Consider the following 15511-nt stretch of genomic DNA (forward strand, 5'->3'; position numbering starts at 1 on the left):
AAGAATTGAATCAGCTACTTTAGACTGTTTTTAGATAAGAATTAGTCTACTGTCGTTCATTATTATAGTTGAAGAAGTATCCAGAGTAAGGAAAGAAAGGCATCTCTCAGTACCACCTGTAGTTCTGCCTCCTGAAGATAACAATTTGATATGCATCTATCTTCAAGATCTTTTCTCTCTGCCCACCTCTCTTATGTATTTATATGTAGGACTGTGATCATATAGACTAAAATCAAGTGAAAACTATTAAGTGAAATTACAAGTTCAATAAGATGACCAGATTTCAGATACAAGATTTGTATAGAATAACCTGTGGGGGATAAGCTTGGGGAATAAGCACTGATGGGTTAACAAGGCATAAAGAATCATAAAGCCAGGGGCGCCTGGGTGGCTCAGTCTGTTGAGCGTCCGACTTCGGCTCCGGTCATGATCTCACAGTTGTCGAGTTCGAGCCCTGCGTCAGGCTCTGTGCTGACAGCCTGGAGCCTGCTTCTGATTCTGTGTCTCCCTCTCTCTCTGCCTCTCCCCGCGCCCCCCCCCCCCATGCTCTGTCTCAAAAATAAAGATAAACATTTTTTTTTTTAATTAAAAAAAAAAAAAGAATTACAAAGCCATAGGATGCTCACACCCAAGTTTGGGTAAACAAGATTAGGTGTTATAAGGATAGAGAAGGGGGGGGTGGCTAAGGCCCCCAGAATAGAGTAGGTGGGAAAAAGGCCCCCAATACAAAGATATGTAGGGTAAGCAAGATTACCCCCCAAGCCCCCCAAATTAGTGCTATAGCAGAAAGCTTTCACAGGAAGGAAGGACCAAATTAGGTAAACAGGTAAATAGGGCTATAGACTGCTGTCCTGCGGTGATGCTGCCCAGAGCTGAGCTGATTAACAAAAGAAAGGTGCCTTGTTAACCCTGAGGTTATTTTCCCTGTCTTATCCCCTAGGCTAGCTAAGATAAACTGACTCAGTGCCTCCTGTCTGCCTTTAACAACCATCTGCCCGGTGCCAGGATTTTGTTTTATATTGACCCAAACCCCAAACACCGTATATCTTCAAAACCCCCTTTCCCTCATGCCCATGAGTTAATGTTCACAGATTCATTGTCTCTTTATGCACTCCCATCAAGTTTGTAAGCCTTTTAATCTTCATAAATACGGAGCAAGGACCCTTATTCGGGGCTCTTGTCTTTTCCCAGACATGAGCCATCTCTCACTTTTAATCCTGCATCTGTTCTTTTGCTGGCCAAGAGAGAACTTTAGACTTAGAGTCTACGATAATAACCTGTAAGTCTGATCCATTTGCAATGACCAGTCCGAATGTGTAGCTATAGGATGCATTTTTCTAACAGCAACAAAAATAAAAAAGGAAGAAATAACCTAAAACCTAATAAACATACAAAAAAAGATAGCTGGTGTATGGGGATGGGAGATGGGACGAAGAATTACTAAAGAATGCAAAGGAAAACCTGGATAAATGGAGAAAAAAATACCATGTTCCTGGAAAGAAGGATTAATACTGAATAGATTTCAGTTCTTCCAAAATTAATGTAGAAATTTCGTGCAGTCCCAAAGTCTGAGCACGGAAATAAAAAGCAAACCCTCATGGCCACCTGGGTGGCTCAGTTGAGTGTCAGACTTAAGCCCAGGTCGTGATTTCACGGTTCATGGGTTCGAGCCCCGAGTCAAGCTCACTGCTGTCAGTACATAGCCTGCTTCGGATCCTCTGTCCTGTCTCTCTGTCCCTCCCCTCCTCGTGCTCTCTCTCTCTCTCAAAAATAAAAAAATTTTAAAACCCCTCAGATTGAAAAAATTATAAAGTTTGACAGTAAGAAATAAAGGCAAGTAATTGGGGAAATGAGAACGCTCACAGATTGCTAGGGAAATATAAGTTGGTATAGCTATTTTGAATGGTATTATCAATCAAAATAAAATATGCTTATAATGTTAATCTGGTAGTTTTGCTTTTTGATATCTTTCCTATATATTATATATAGAAGTCATTTCTAGGTGGATATGGATCTGAATGCAAAAAGTTAAACTGTAAACCTTTTAAAGGAAAATATAGGGTTGTTTTGTTTTGTTTTGTTTTGTTTTGTTTTGTTTTGTTTTAAAAAGACCCAGGGCCTTGGCCCAGACTCACCTTGGCACCCCCAGAGCATCTTTTTGATCTTTGGTCTTAGGACTTAAAAAGCATTAACCAATAATGAAAAATATTGATACATTTGACTTTACTAAATTTTTAATTGTTATCAAAGTTATCATTTATTTAAACTGTATTAAAATTAAATAGGACTTAAATCCTAAACCATAATGAAAAAATAATTTAGACTTTATTAAAATAAAGAACTTCTGTTTATTAAGAGGCACCACTAAGAATGGGAAAGCAATTCACAAAGTAGAAGATATTTAAGATTTTTTAATACATATATAAGACAAAAGATTCCTATCTAGAGTTACTAAAAACAAAAAACAAAAAAACCTCTTAAAAACGCTAAAAATAGATGTACAACCTAAAAGAAAAGGCGACAAAAGACTTAAGCAGATGTTCTTGAAAAAGTGTATTTAATAGGCCAATAAACATCTGAAAGGGTGTTGAACTTCACCCATCATCAGGGAAATACAAACTAAAACCACTTATACACCAGAATGACTAAAATAAAACAATCATACCAAGTTCCATTAAGGATGTGAAATAACTGGGACTCTAATACAAAAAAATGTTTAAATGTACCTGAAACTCATGTTCAATCCAGGAGGCATGTACAAGAGCATTTTTTGCAGCATGAAAGTAACCCGACTGTTCATCAGAACGTCAGTGGATAAACAGTGTGACACATTTAAAGTGTTGACTACAGGGGCGCCTGGGTGGCTCAGTCGGTTAAGCATCCGACTTTGGCTCAGGTCATGATCTCGCGGTCTGTGAGTTCAAGCCCCGCGTCAGGCTCTGTGCTGACAGCTCAGAGCCTGGATGGAGCCTGTTTAAGATTCTGTGTCTCCCTCTCTCTCTGACCCTCCCCCGTTCATGCTGTCTCTCCCTGTCTCAAAAATAAATAAACGTTAAAAAAATATATATTTAAAAAAAAAATAAAGTGTTGACTACAGATGCTTAAAAACGATGAGGTAGATCTGTGTGCACTAGCATGGAAACATCTTAAGATCACACAGAGCAAGAAAAGACTGTAAGAGCATATGGTGTGTTGCCATCTCAAACCCACAAAACAAAACCGTGTCTTTTATATACACGTAGTTCTTTTCCACATATCTGTTCTCACACATATGTGGCATGCACATTTATGTAGGCATACCTTTATATGGGCTGAAAGGGCACACACTGAACAGTAACCGTTGTTACCTCCAGGGAAGGGTGTGGGTCTGGGTTGTGGTGAGGAGGGATTTGACCTTTATGTTTGAAATTTTTTTTTAACTTGTTTTATTTTTTTAAATTTACATCCAAATTAGTTAGCATCTAGTGCAACAGTGATTTCAGGAGTAGATTCCTTAGTTCCCCTTACCCATTTAGCCCATCCCCCCTTCCACAACCCCTCCAGCAACCCTCAGTTTGTTCTCCATATTTATGAGTCTCTTCTGTTTTGTCCCCCTCCCTGTTTTTATATTCTTTTTGTTTCCCTTCCCTTCTGTTCATTTGTTTTGTCTCTTAAAGTCCTCATATGAGTGAAGTCCTTTGATTTTTGTCTTTCTCTAATTTCACTTAGCATAACACCCTCTAGTTCCATCCACGTGGTTGCAAATGGCAAGATTTCATTCTTTTTGATTGCCAAGTAATACCCCATTGTATATATATACCACATCTTTTTATCCATTCATCCATCGATAGACATTTGGGCTCTTTCCATCCTTTGGCTATTGTTGATAGTGCTGCTATAAACATGGGGTGCATGTGTCCCTTCGAAACAGCACACCTGTATCCCTTGGATCAATGCCTAGTACTGCCATTGCTGGGTCATAGGGTGGTTCTGTTTTTAGTTTTTTGAGGAACCTCCATACTGTTTTCTAGAGTGGCTGCACCAGCTTGCATTCCCATATGGTTGAAATTTTTTAGTGTGAATAAGTTCATATATCAGCAATATGTGCAATTAGCACTACAGAAAATAAACCACAATTTATTATTTTTTTTTCAACTTTTTTTTATTTTATTTTTTTTGGGACAGAGAGAGACAGAGCATGAACGGGGGAGGGGCAGAGAGAGAGAGGGAGACACAGAATCGGAAACAGGCTCCAGGCTCCGAGACATCAGCCCAGAGCCTGACGCGGGGCTTGAACTCACGGACCGCGAGATCGTGACCTGGCTGAAGTCGGACGCTTAACCGACTGCGCCACCCAGGCGCCCCCACAATTTATTATTTATTATTTTTTTTAACGTTTGTTTATTTTTGAGATAATGGGAGATTGTGATCTGAGCTAAAAAGTCAGATGCTTAACCGACTGAGCTACCTAGACGCTCCAAACCACAATTTAAATGTAACAGCTAGGGGCGACTTGGCTGGCTCAGCTGGCGAGCATGCAACTCTTGATCTCAGGATTGTGGGTTTGAGCCCTGTGTCGGGCTCTGTGCTGACAGCTCACAGCCTGGAACCTGCTTTGGATTCTGTGTCTTCCCTCTCTGCCCCTCCCCCACTCTCACTCTGTCTCTCTTTCTCAAAAATAAATAAACATTAAAAAAAAATAGACTTGCTTAAAAAATGAATTTTAATGATACTGAAGTGTGTAAAGGAAGCAGTAACAATAACCTCCTTAACCACCCTCATCCCTGTTCTGTACGGACTTTTAAAGCCTGTTTGTACACGTCAGTTTTACCAGCGTGTGTATTGAGCAGACACCTCCTTTCTGATAGTACCCCAGTAATGTTCCCTTGTCCACCTGCATCTCCTGGGTAATTGCTTTCTGGGAGGTGGGCCCACGGTCAGCCTGACTCAGGGTGGCACCACTGTTCCTGTTGCCAGTGATTGGCTTAGGCATTGGCCTGTTTGTGTTCATTGGCAGTTTGGCCAGTGAGGGATGATGTGAGGGAAGTCTGCTGGGAAGCTTCTGGGAAAGATTTCCTGCTCTAATAAATAAGCGGAGATACAGGACCCAACAGTCCCTCCGTGATTGTTGTGTGTGGATGTGACGTGCCGCTGCAGCTATGGCAAAACCGTGAATGAACTGGCCTCAGGGCTGACCAGGGTGCTGAGGATGGCAGAGCAAAAAGATGGAGAGAATTGGTACTGGTGCCACTGAATTAAGCAATTCAGGAACCATGCCCTTCCAGACTTCTTGCTCTGAGACCTGAGTCAGTGATTTGTCATTTGCAGCAAAAGCCCATCTGGACACGTGTATATATGCACATTTAAAATGAAGTCAATGGAGGGCTATACCATGTATGCTATCCTGCAGCTGTTTTCACTTAATGTTCCATGGCTGTTATTTAACCGTTTATCTCTTGGTGGACCCTTAGGATCTAGTTTTTGCTATTGTAAAAACAAAAATTCCAGAAAACAACTTTTGTGTACTTTGGGACACTTAGTTGCTTTACAGAACAGATTTCTAGAGGCAGAATGACCGGATCAAACAGGATGCATTTAAACTTGATAACTACCACTTTGTTGTTCCCCAAATGATCCCAACAGTTTATACCCTCAGCAACAGTGGGAGCCATGCCCATCTCCCCATATATTCACCAATACTGATGACATTTAGGATTCAATTTTTGCCTCTGTAAAGATGAAAGCTAGTTTTCTGTTTTAAAATTAGTATTTCTTTTTTTTTTTTAAGAGCTTTTATTTAAATTCCATTTAGTTAACATACAGCGTAATATTAGTTTCAGGTATACAATATGGCAACTCAACACTTCCGTTCAATTCCAGGTGCTCATCACAAGTGTCCTCCTTAGTCCCCATCACCTATTTAACCCATCCCTCCGCCCATCTCCCCTCCGGTAACCACCAGTTTGTTTTCTACGGTTGAGAGTCTGTCTCTTGGTTTGCCTCTGTCTCTTTGATTATTAACAAAGTTGTAGCCTCATGTTTATTGGCTATTTATATATTTTCTCTTGTGAATTTCCTCTGTATTGTGAATTTACTCTTCTTCTTACTGAATTTATAGCACTCTTATATAGTATTGGTTTAATGTTACAGGTCTGTTCCCCCACGTAGTCCTTTGTGTCTTTTTGTTTTGTTTTACCTTTGCTTACTTGTATTGTCATTGGGTAAAGAGGTTTTAAATTTTTATGTTGTCACATTTGTCCATCTTTTTCTTTATGCCCTCTGGTTCTTACGCTTAGAAAGTCACGTCCCATCCTACAGTTATGGAAACATCACCCCGAATATTCTTCTAGCTTTTTTATAACTTCAAAAAATATTTAGGTCATTAATGCATCTTATGATTTGTATATAATGAGATTTAGAGAGCTAAAGTAAGTTTTCCCCCACTATATAGATAGATAATTATCCCAGTACCATCTATAGAGTATTTTTTATTTCTCTCAGAATGATATTGTTAATATTTTAGATTCCTCAATGTGCATAGGTCTGTCTCTAAGCTGGCTGTCCCGTTCTATGGGTCATTCATCTGTTTCTCCACGAGTACTTCTGTCTTAATTGCTGCAGATTTAGAGTATGTTTTGCTTTCCAATGGGACAAGTCCTCCTTTATTACTAGTCTTCAAAACTTTTTCCATATACTTACCTTCTAGAGGAACTTCAGAATTAACTTGTCAAAGTCCACAGAAAGATCCTGATCAAATTTTGATTGGGATTGTTGAGTGTTTAATCTGGGGAGACTTGACATCATTATAATATTGAATCTCACTAGCACCATAATGTGTCTTTCCATTTACTCAGATTTTCTTTTACGTGTGTAAGCAAAGTTTTATAGTGTCCATAAGTAGGTCTGTATATTTTTTAAAACTTCTAAATATTTTTAATATTTGCGTTACGAAGGACCTTGTTTATTATTTTATTATAACCAATTCTAATTGGTTTTTTAATTGGTTTTTACCAATTTATTCTAATTGGTCATGGCAGATACATAGTACATTAAACAACTATTAATGCTACCTAAATATAACAACTGAAAATCTAACTTTATAGGGGAAAAAATTGATGCCTGAGTGGATAAATTTCTAAGTATGGCTATCAAATATTTCTAAAACAATTTCAAATAAACTGATTCAAAACGACATTGAGTTTAGCATCTGATTAAACTGAATTTGTGTTTCCTTAACTTTCACAGGTTATTATTAACTTGGTGGACCAGGCAGGCAGGGAGAAAATTATTGGCGATGCTTACCTGAAACAAGTGTTACTCTTCAACAGCTCACACCTCACTTATGTCTCATTTGACTTCCATGAGCACTGGTAAGAGGGCTTCCTGATGGGAGTTTTGATCAGTTCCAGCGTTTGTGGTACACGCTCCCACAGCAAGCTGAGCTCTCCTCTTCCTTACGGGGAAGAACACTTTCTTCTTCTCATTGTTAACTTAGTTTTAATTTTCATATGAGCTTTATTTTGGCTAAAAATTGAATTGTTCCTGAAATATTTTGTCTTTCCCAAAACAACATGGCGATGGAGAGTTCCATTTTTCCTTTTATCGCTCGAAGAACTTCTGGAGCTTTTCCTTTCAGCTTGAGTCCAAGCCTAGCAGAAGTAATCGAGTCCCCTTACTTAAAAATCATTCTGCTGGCTCATCTTCATGCTCTATTAATAATACTTCTTTCTCTATGGATAAGCTTCACTAGAGTTTGCTCTGGAAAAACAACAGTCACTGGATCATTTTGATGGTAATTTTAACTTGTGTGTGTTCTGAAAGCTAGCTTCTTTTGTCCTAATCCTGGCTCTGATGTGGGTTCGTTTACCTAAGTTTTGAAAATTTGGTGGGGGAAAGAAGCTTCTGATAGCTGTGATAGGTTTCGATGTATTCTTAAATATATTTTCTTTCACAATGGAGATTAATTACAAACATGTATATAATTGCCTATATAATTTATAGTAGAGTTAACCTCACGTACTTACAGCAATAGTTTTCTTTAATTTTTCCAAGCTACTTTAAATACTGTGACTTAAGCTAAAAAATCTATTAGGTTTAACCTATTATTAAACTTTTTTTTTCTTTTGGCATGTGTTTTAGCCGAGGAATGAAGTTTGAGAATGTTCAAACACTAACGGATGCCATTTATGACATTATTCTTGACATGAAGTGGTGTTGGTAGGTATCTCCTAAGAAGTCAATTTGACAAACTGTTGGTCTGTGAAATCAGATGTATTTGTCTGGTACTGCTAAGCACTAAAATAGTAGCAGCAAGCTGAAAAAGCGTGTTCGTTTTTATTTTGCTTCCTAATTCCCAGTCTCCTTTTCGAGAGTGTCAGTCACTAGGCAGCATTAGCTTTGAAAAGGGAAGAGGTGTCAGATGGTCAGGCAAGATGAAGCGAAATGCTCTAGGACTGTTGTTTAATCCATCTAATGCTCCATGGTCTATATTTCCTCTTCCTCTTCTTCTCACCATCCCTTCATCTAAGGGAAGGAAGCCTTAGGGGTACTCGGTCTCAGCTTGCAGGTAGTTCAAAATTAGAAGGAAGATGATTCTCAGACTGCAGGAGGGAGGTGTAGGAAGAAGAAATTGGCTTAAATGCTAGGGAAGAACCTTCAATTGGACTCGAAAGGCCAGAGGTGGACAGAGAAATTAGACGCACAAGGCATGCTGCATGCCTTCTCACTGAGTGGTAAAGTGACTTTGTTCAAGCTCCATGCGTTCAGATGCATTTCTACTTGGAGTCAAAAAGGAGGGACAGGATGGTGTTTTAAAGTGGCTTCTGGCTTTAATATATATTTAAATATTTAAATATCATATATTTATGGCTTTAATATATTAATGTAATTCTGGCTTTAATATATATTTAAATTATTTAAATATAATTTGGGGTTGTGTCACCTCTGCCTCGTAGTTGTGAAACTTGGAGCAAGTCACTGTACCTCAGTTTTGTTTTTGTTTTTTCCCCAAATGGGAATAGTCACATCTGTTTTACCAAGTTACTATGTAAATTAACAACAGCGTCTGCAAAGTACTCAGTCATGCCCATCACATAATGATATGTCAAACAATGGATAACCAGTGCTATTGTTGTTATTCTACTCTAAGGAATTGTGGTTTTTGAAAAGCTTGCTGAAGTATTTCATATTGTAACATAATCCCATACTATTTTTGAAAAGGGTGGATCAAGCTGGAGTAATATGTAAACAAGAAGGGATTTTTCGTGTCAATTGCATGGACTGCCTGGATCGCACCAATGTGGTCCAAGCTGCCATTGCGCGAGTGGTCATGGAACAGCAGGTAATTGGTGGTCCCTCGGATTTATAAGTATTCATTTCTAACTTTTCTTCCCCACATGTAAACAAGTAACTAAAATCTTTGTTCTGTAGACAATTTACAGCATACGAACAACCTTGTTACATTCAAACCTGCCGAGTACAACCTTCACTAGAAATAAGTGGAATTAGGGGCATTTTCTTACGTACTCAATTCAAGAATACGAGACCCCCGCATTTCAACGTCGATTGGGTGGCACTTTGTGGTCATACGCCTTTTTTCTCTCAGCTCCAAACCCTGCCTTGTGCACATGGGGCTGGGAGTTTGCCACACTTTCTGCTCAGCCCGAGCTCTGTGTTGGTCTCTGCCAGTAGGAGGTGCCAGAGGAAGACCAGGAGGCTGGAGGAAGGAGAAGGAACAGGCTTCTTCACCTGTGTTATGGTCCTGTTGGCAGCGCCCTCTCCAGCCATTGGCTCCTTTGGCACCACAGGACCAGCCTCTACCCTCCACGCCCCAGTTGGTTGCAGCTGCATTGTGCAGTCCTTACGCCTGTCACTCGGTGTCCTCCTTTAGATCTTTGAACGCCGCAACACCTGAGTAGTGAGTTCTCAAGGTGGAAATTCTTAGCATGGTTTCAGGGCTTTTTTGATAGAGCCTAGTGACTGTTTGAGATTGTGAGTCCGTTCCTTCTAACGTTACACTAAAGCTGCCAGATTTTGAGTCCAAGCACTGGCTCTGTCTACCACATACGAGGTTTGACCCCATGTGAAGAACTCAGCTTCTCGAAACTTCTGTCTCTTCATCCTTAAAATGGATGTAATAAGAGTATTGATTGCGTAGGGTTGTTATGAGGAGTAAAGGAAATAATTTATATAAAAAATCTCTTAGAACCCCAGCACAGAGTTCACCTTTATTGGGCACATACTGCTGTGTTACCGTTAGTGTTATTGTTGTCTCAGTAGGCTTTTTTGATAGTTTGACTTCATAGGCAAATTAAAAACACGGACAAAATATAATAAGAGCCTACACATTAAAAATTACACCAAAGCAGTATAAATATTTCCTTCTATTCATTCATGTATAACAGTTCGTAAAACTCTCTCCCAACCGTGCTTTTTTGGGGGGAAAGTCTGAAAACACCATTACTTTTATTTGAGGATCCTAAACTGTTTATGAACATGCTTCCTTTTTCTGCAGTGTGTATTTTATGCTATGGTTTCCTGGCTTATATGTAGCTAATCCACCAATGTGTTAATTTCAGCTAAAAAAATTAGGTGTGATGCCCCCGGAACAGCCACTACCAGTGAAATGCAATCGGATCTATCAGATAATGTGGGCCAACAACGGAGATTCCATTAGCAGACAATATGCTGGGACAGCTGCTCTAAAGGTAAGTAAGTGCAGCATGCTTTTGTGGATCATTCTGGGGGAGATTGGACGTGGTTGAAAACTGACTCTGCTTTTGAGAGGAAGATATGTGGGCTACAGATGGTAGTCTGTGTAGCTGACTCCTTTCAGGAATGTTTGGCTAAGGTGGGAATCACACATTCACATCCTGCTGAGGCCAGGTAATGTGACCACCCATTAGATTAAAGGGGGAGATGGGTATGACCCTAAGGAAAAGCATATCTTGTCTCAGGAGGGGACTGTTCTGCTTCCTTTTGGGACAGAGGCCCAGGGTTGCTAGATTTTCCAGTTTTTCACGGGAGTTTGGAAATGAGGAATTTCATGTGAAATAGTTGTTTTTTTAAAACTTTATACAGATAAAATGTGTCCGTTGACAGGACTCAGTCCCTAGTATGATGATTGGCCTCCACTGAATTTGAATCCCCAATCCTGCATCTTACTAGCTCTGCAACCTTGGACAAGTCACTTAACCTGTGTCTGTCTCTTCATTGTAAAACAGGATAATACTAGGCACACTTCAAAAGATTGTCATGAGAGGGTTGCCTGGGTGGCTGAGTCAGTTGAGCCCTGACTTCAGCTTAGGTCATGATCTTGTTCCGGTCATGATCTCGCAGCCTATGGGTTTCAGCCCTGTGTCGGGCTCTATGCTGACAGCTCAGAGCCCAGAGCCTGCTTCACATCCTATGTCTTCTTCTCTCTCTGCTCCTCCCCTTCTTGTGTGCACTCTCTCTCTCTCTCTCTCTTAAAATAAGCATAAAAAGGGGCACCTGGGTGGCTCAGTCGGTTAAGCGTCCGACTTGGGCCCAGGTCATGATCTCACAGTTGGTGGGTTCGAGTCCCGCATCGGGCTCTGTGCTGATGGCCCAGAGCCTACAGCCTGCTTCGGATTCTGTGTCTCCTTCTCTCTCTCTGCCCCCTCCCCGCTCATGCTCTGTCTCTCTCTCCTTCAAAAATAAATGTTAAAAAAAATTAAAAAAAAAAAAAAAGCATAAATTAAAAAAAAAAAAGATTGTCATGGGATTATACACCTTAGTGCATGTGGGGGCGATTCCTGGCACATAGTAAATGCTGAAGAAATATTTTATTATCTTTTCGTGGTTGTTATGAATAAGTCTTTGGAGGATCCTACAGAGCCATTCTTCACAGAATTTAATTTACATGTAAATTATAGTTACTGGTCACTAAATGCTCCCTCTGTGGGCAATAGGAAGTGGTTGAATTAGTTTAGTTTTATGTTAATTTTCCTTTAAGGTAAAAATTCATCTCAGGATATTTCTTATAAAAAAACTGTCAAGGTCTCAACAGGCATCAGATAGTCCATCTTTGGTTGAGTGATAAATCTCAAAAAGCTTTTTATTAATTAAAGAAATTGAACTTTAGAAGTCCTTGTACAAGTTCTTGTTTAAAGAGAAATACTTTGATGCACCCCACATCAGAACACCTAAATATATAGAGCAACGACTAATAGAATGAAAAGGAGAAATGACTTGCCTAAGTCATAGTACGATAATAGTTGGCGACTTTAAATACCCCGTTCTCAACAATGGGTCATCTGGGCAGAAAATCAATAAGGAAACAGTGAAATGGACCCAACAGACATATATAGAACATTTCATCCAACAACAGCGGGATACACATTCTTCAGAAGCACACGTGGAACATTTTCCAGGAAAGATCATATGTGAGGCTGCAAAACAAGTCTCAACAAGTTCAGAAAGGTAGAAATTATATCAGTGTCTTTTCTGACCACAGTGATATAAAACTAGGAATCAATAATGGGAAAATTGGAAGATTCATAAATATGTAGAAATGAAACACACTCCTGAATAATGAGTGAGTTAAAGAAGAAATCAAAAGGGAAATATCTTGAATCAAGTGAAATTGGAAACACAACATATCAAACTTATGGGGTGCAGCAAAAGCAGTTCTAAAAGGAAAGTTTATAGCTATAAATGCCTACGTTAAGAAAAAAGAAAGATCTTAAACAATCTCACTTTATACTTCAAAGAACTAGAAAAAGAAGAAGAAAGTAAGCCCAAAGTTAGCAGAAGGAAGGAAATAATAAAGATTAGAACAGAAATATTTGAAATAGAGATGAGAAAAACAATAGAAAAGATCAGCAAAACTAAGAGCTGGTTTTCTGGAGATAAACAAAATTGACCTTTGGCTAGACTAATCAAGAAAAAAGACTCAATTTTAAATGAAGAGACGTTTGAACTGATACCACAGAAATACATACAATCACAGGTGACTACTCTGAACAGTTACATGCCAACAAATTGGACAATTTAGAAGAAATGGATAAATTTCTACAAACATACAACCTACCAAGACTGAATTATGAAGAAATAAGAAAATCTGAGCAGACCAATGAGTAAGAAATTGAATCAGTAAGCCAAAGCCTGCTAAAAAAGAAAAGCCCCAGACCAAATGATTTCACTGATGAATTCTACCAAACATTTTAAAGAAGAATTAATGCTATTCCTCCTCAAGTTCCTCCAAAAAATAGAAGGGAGGGAACACTCTGAAATTCATTTTATGAGGCCATGATACCAAAGCCAAGACAGTCCAAGAAAAGCAAATTACAGGCAAATATCCCTGATGAATATGGCTGCAAAAATTCTCAACAAAATGCTGAATTCAACAGCACATTGAAAAGATTGTACGTCATGATCAAGTGGGACTTATCCCTAGGCTACAAGGATGGTTCAACATATGCAAATCAATAAATGTGATATGTCACATTAATAGACTAAAAGATGAAAATCGTATAATCATTTCAGTAGATGCAGAAAAAGCATGTGATAAAGTTCAACATCCTTTTATGATAAAAACTGAACAAATTGGGTACAGAAGGAATGTAACTCAACATAATAAAGGCTACATATGACATATCCACAGCTAACAGCATATTCAGTGGTGAAAGGCTAAACACTTTCCTCTAAGATCAGGAGCAAGAGTGCCCACTCACCATTGCTATTCATGATAGTACTGGAAGTTCTACCCAGAGCAATCAGGCAAGAGAAAGAAATAGCCTTCAGATCAGAAAGGAAGAAGTAAAATTGTCTGCAGATGACATGATGTTATCCATAAAAAAATCATAAAGACTCCACCAGAAAACTGTTAGAACTAATAAATGAATTCAATAAAGTTACATGATACAAAGTCAACACATGAAAATCTGTTGCATTTCTATATACTAACAATATCTGAAAAAGAAATGAAACAATTCTATTGGCAGTAGCATCAAAAACAGTAAAATACTTAGGAATAAATATAACCAAGAAGGTAAGAGACCTGTACAGTGAAAATTGTTAAGACATCAAGGAAAGAGACCCAAAATGAAAAATATCCTGTGTTCATACATCAGAAAAATTAATATTAAAATTTTCATACTACCCAAAGCTGTCTATAGATTCAGTGCAATCCCTATGAAAATTATAAGGGCGGGGCGCCTGGGTGGCTTAGTTGGTTAAGCATCTGACTCTTGGTTTCAACTCAGGTCATGATCTTGTGGTTCATGAGTTTGAGCCCCGTGTCAGGCTCTGTGCTGACAGTGTGGAGCCTGCTTGGGATTCTCTTTCATTCTCTTTCTCTCTCTGTCTCTCTCTGCCCCTCCCTCTTTCTCTCAAAATAAAAAACTTAGAGAAGAAAATTCTAATGACATTTTTCACAGAACTAGAAAAAATCCTAAAATTCATATGGAACTACAAGACCCCTTATAACAGCCAAAGCAGTTCTGAGAAAGAACAAAGTTGGAGCAAAACAAAGCTGGAGCAAAAAGAATTTCCAACAGGGAAAGGATAGCCTCTTCAATAAATAGTGATGGGAAAATCAGATATTCACCATGTAAAAGAATTAAGTTGGACCCCTGTGTTACACCACTCACAAAAATTAAACTGAAATGTATTAAAGACTTAAATGCAAGACCTGAGCTTTTACAGTTTGCTCCTACAAGAAAACATAGAGGAAACCTCTGAGACATGGCCTCAACAGTGATTATTTGGGTGTGACACAAAAAGCATAGTGAGAAGAGTAAAAATAAACAAGTGGGACTACATCAAATGACAGAGCTGCAGCACAGCAAAAGAAACAACAGAACAAAAAGACAACCTACAGAATGGGAGAAAATATTTGCAAACCATATACTTGATAAGGGGCTAATATCCAAACTATATAAGGAACTCCTATAGCTCAGTAGCAAAAAAAAAAATAATCTGAGTGAAAAAATGGGCAAAACACCTGAACATTTTTCCAAATAAGACCTACAAATGACCCAGAGGTATATGAAAAGGTGCTCAACCTCTGATAATCAGTAATTAGCAGAGAAATGCGAATCCAGACTCAATAAGCTAACCACCTCATACCTGTTAGGGTGGCTGTCATCAAAGACCAGAGATAACAAGTATTGGCAAGGATGTGGAAAAATAGATGTCATCGGTGGGATGTAAATTGGCACAGGCATTATGGAAAACAGTAAGGAAGGTCCCTAAAAAATGAAAATGGAATGGCCATATGATCTAGCAATCCCATTTATAGGTATATATGGAAATGAAATCAGTGTCTCAGAGATAGCTGCCCTTCCACGTTCACTGAAGCATTATTCACAATAAATAGCCAAGACATGAAAACAACTTCAATGTCCGGTGGTGGATGAATGTGGAGTGAGTGACTGGATGTGTGTGTGTGTGGTGGGCTATTATTCAGCCATAAAAAAGGAAATGCTGCCTTTGTAACAACATGGGTGAACCTTGAGGGTATTGTGTTATGAAGTAAGCCAGACAGAGAAAGACAAATACTGTATGATCT

At 38.9% G+C, this 15511-nt stretch overlaps 1 protein-coding gene across 3 annotated transcripts in view; it reads left to right on the forward strand.

Annotated features, from left to right (window-relative positions):
- INPP5F (inositol polyphosphate-5-phosphatase F) overlaps window positions 1-15511 on the forward strand; it is an 88319-nt gene that overhangs the window by 54409 nt on the left and 18399 nt on the right. For all 3 annotated transcript variants that reach the window (XM_027063245.2, XM_053207789.1, XM_053207790.1), the window contains exons 10-13: window positions 7225-7349; window positions 8119-8196; window positions 9199-9319; window positions 10557-10685. In XM_027063245.2, coding sequence (XP_026919046.1) covers window positions 7225-7349; window positions 8119-8196; window positions 9199-9319; window positions 10557-10685 — 453 coding nt within the window. The remainder of the gene's footprint in view (window positions 1-7224; window positions 7350-8118; window positions 8197-9198; window positions 9320-10556; window positions 10686-15511) is intronic.

The sequence above is a fragment of the Acinonyx jubatus genome, chromosome D2, assembly GCF_027475565.1.
Source record: "Acinonyx jubatus isolate Ajub_Pintada_27869175 chromosome D2, VMU_Ajub_asm_v1.0, whole genome shotgun sequence".
NCBI lineage: Eukaryota > Metazoa > Chordata > Mammalia > Carnivora > Felidae > Acinonyx > Acinonyx jubatus.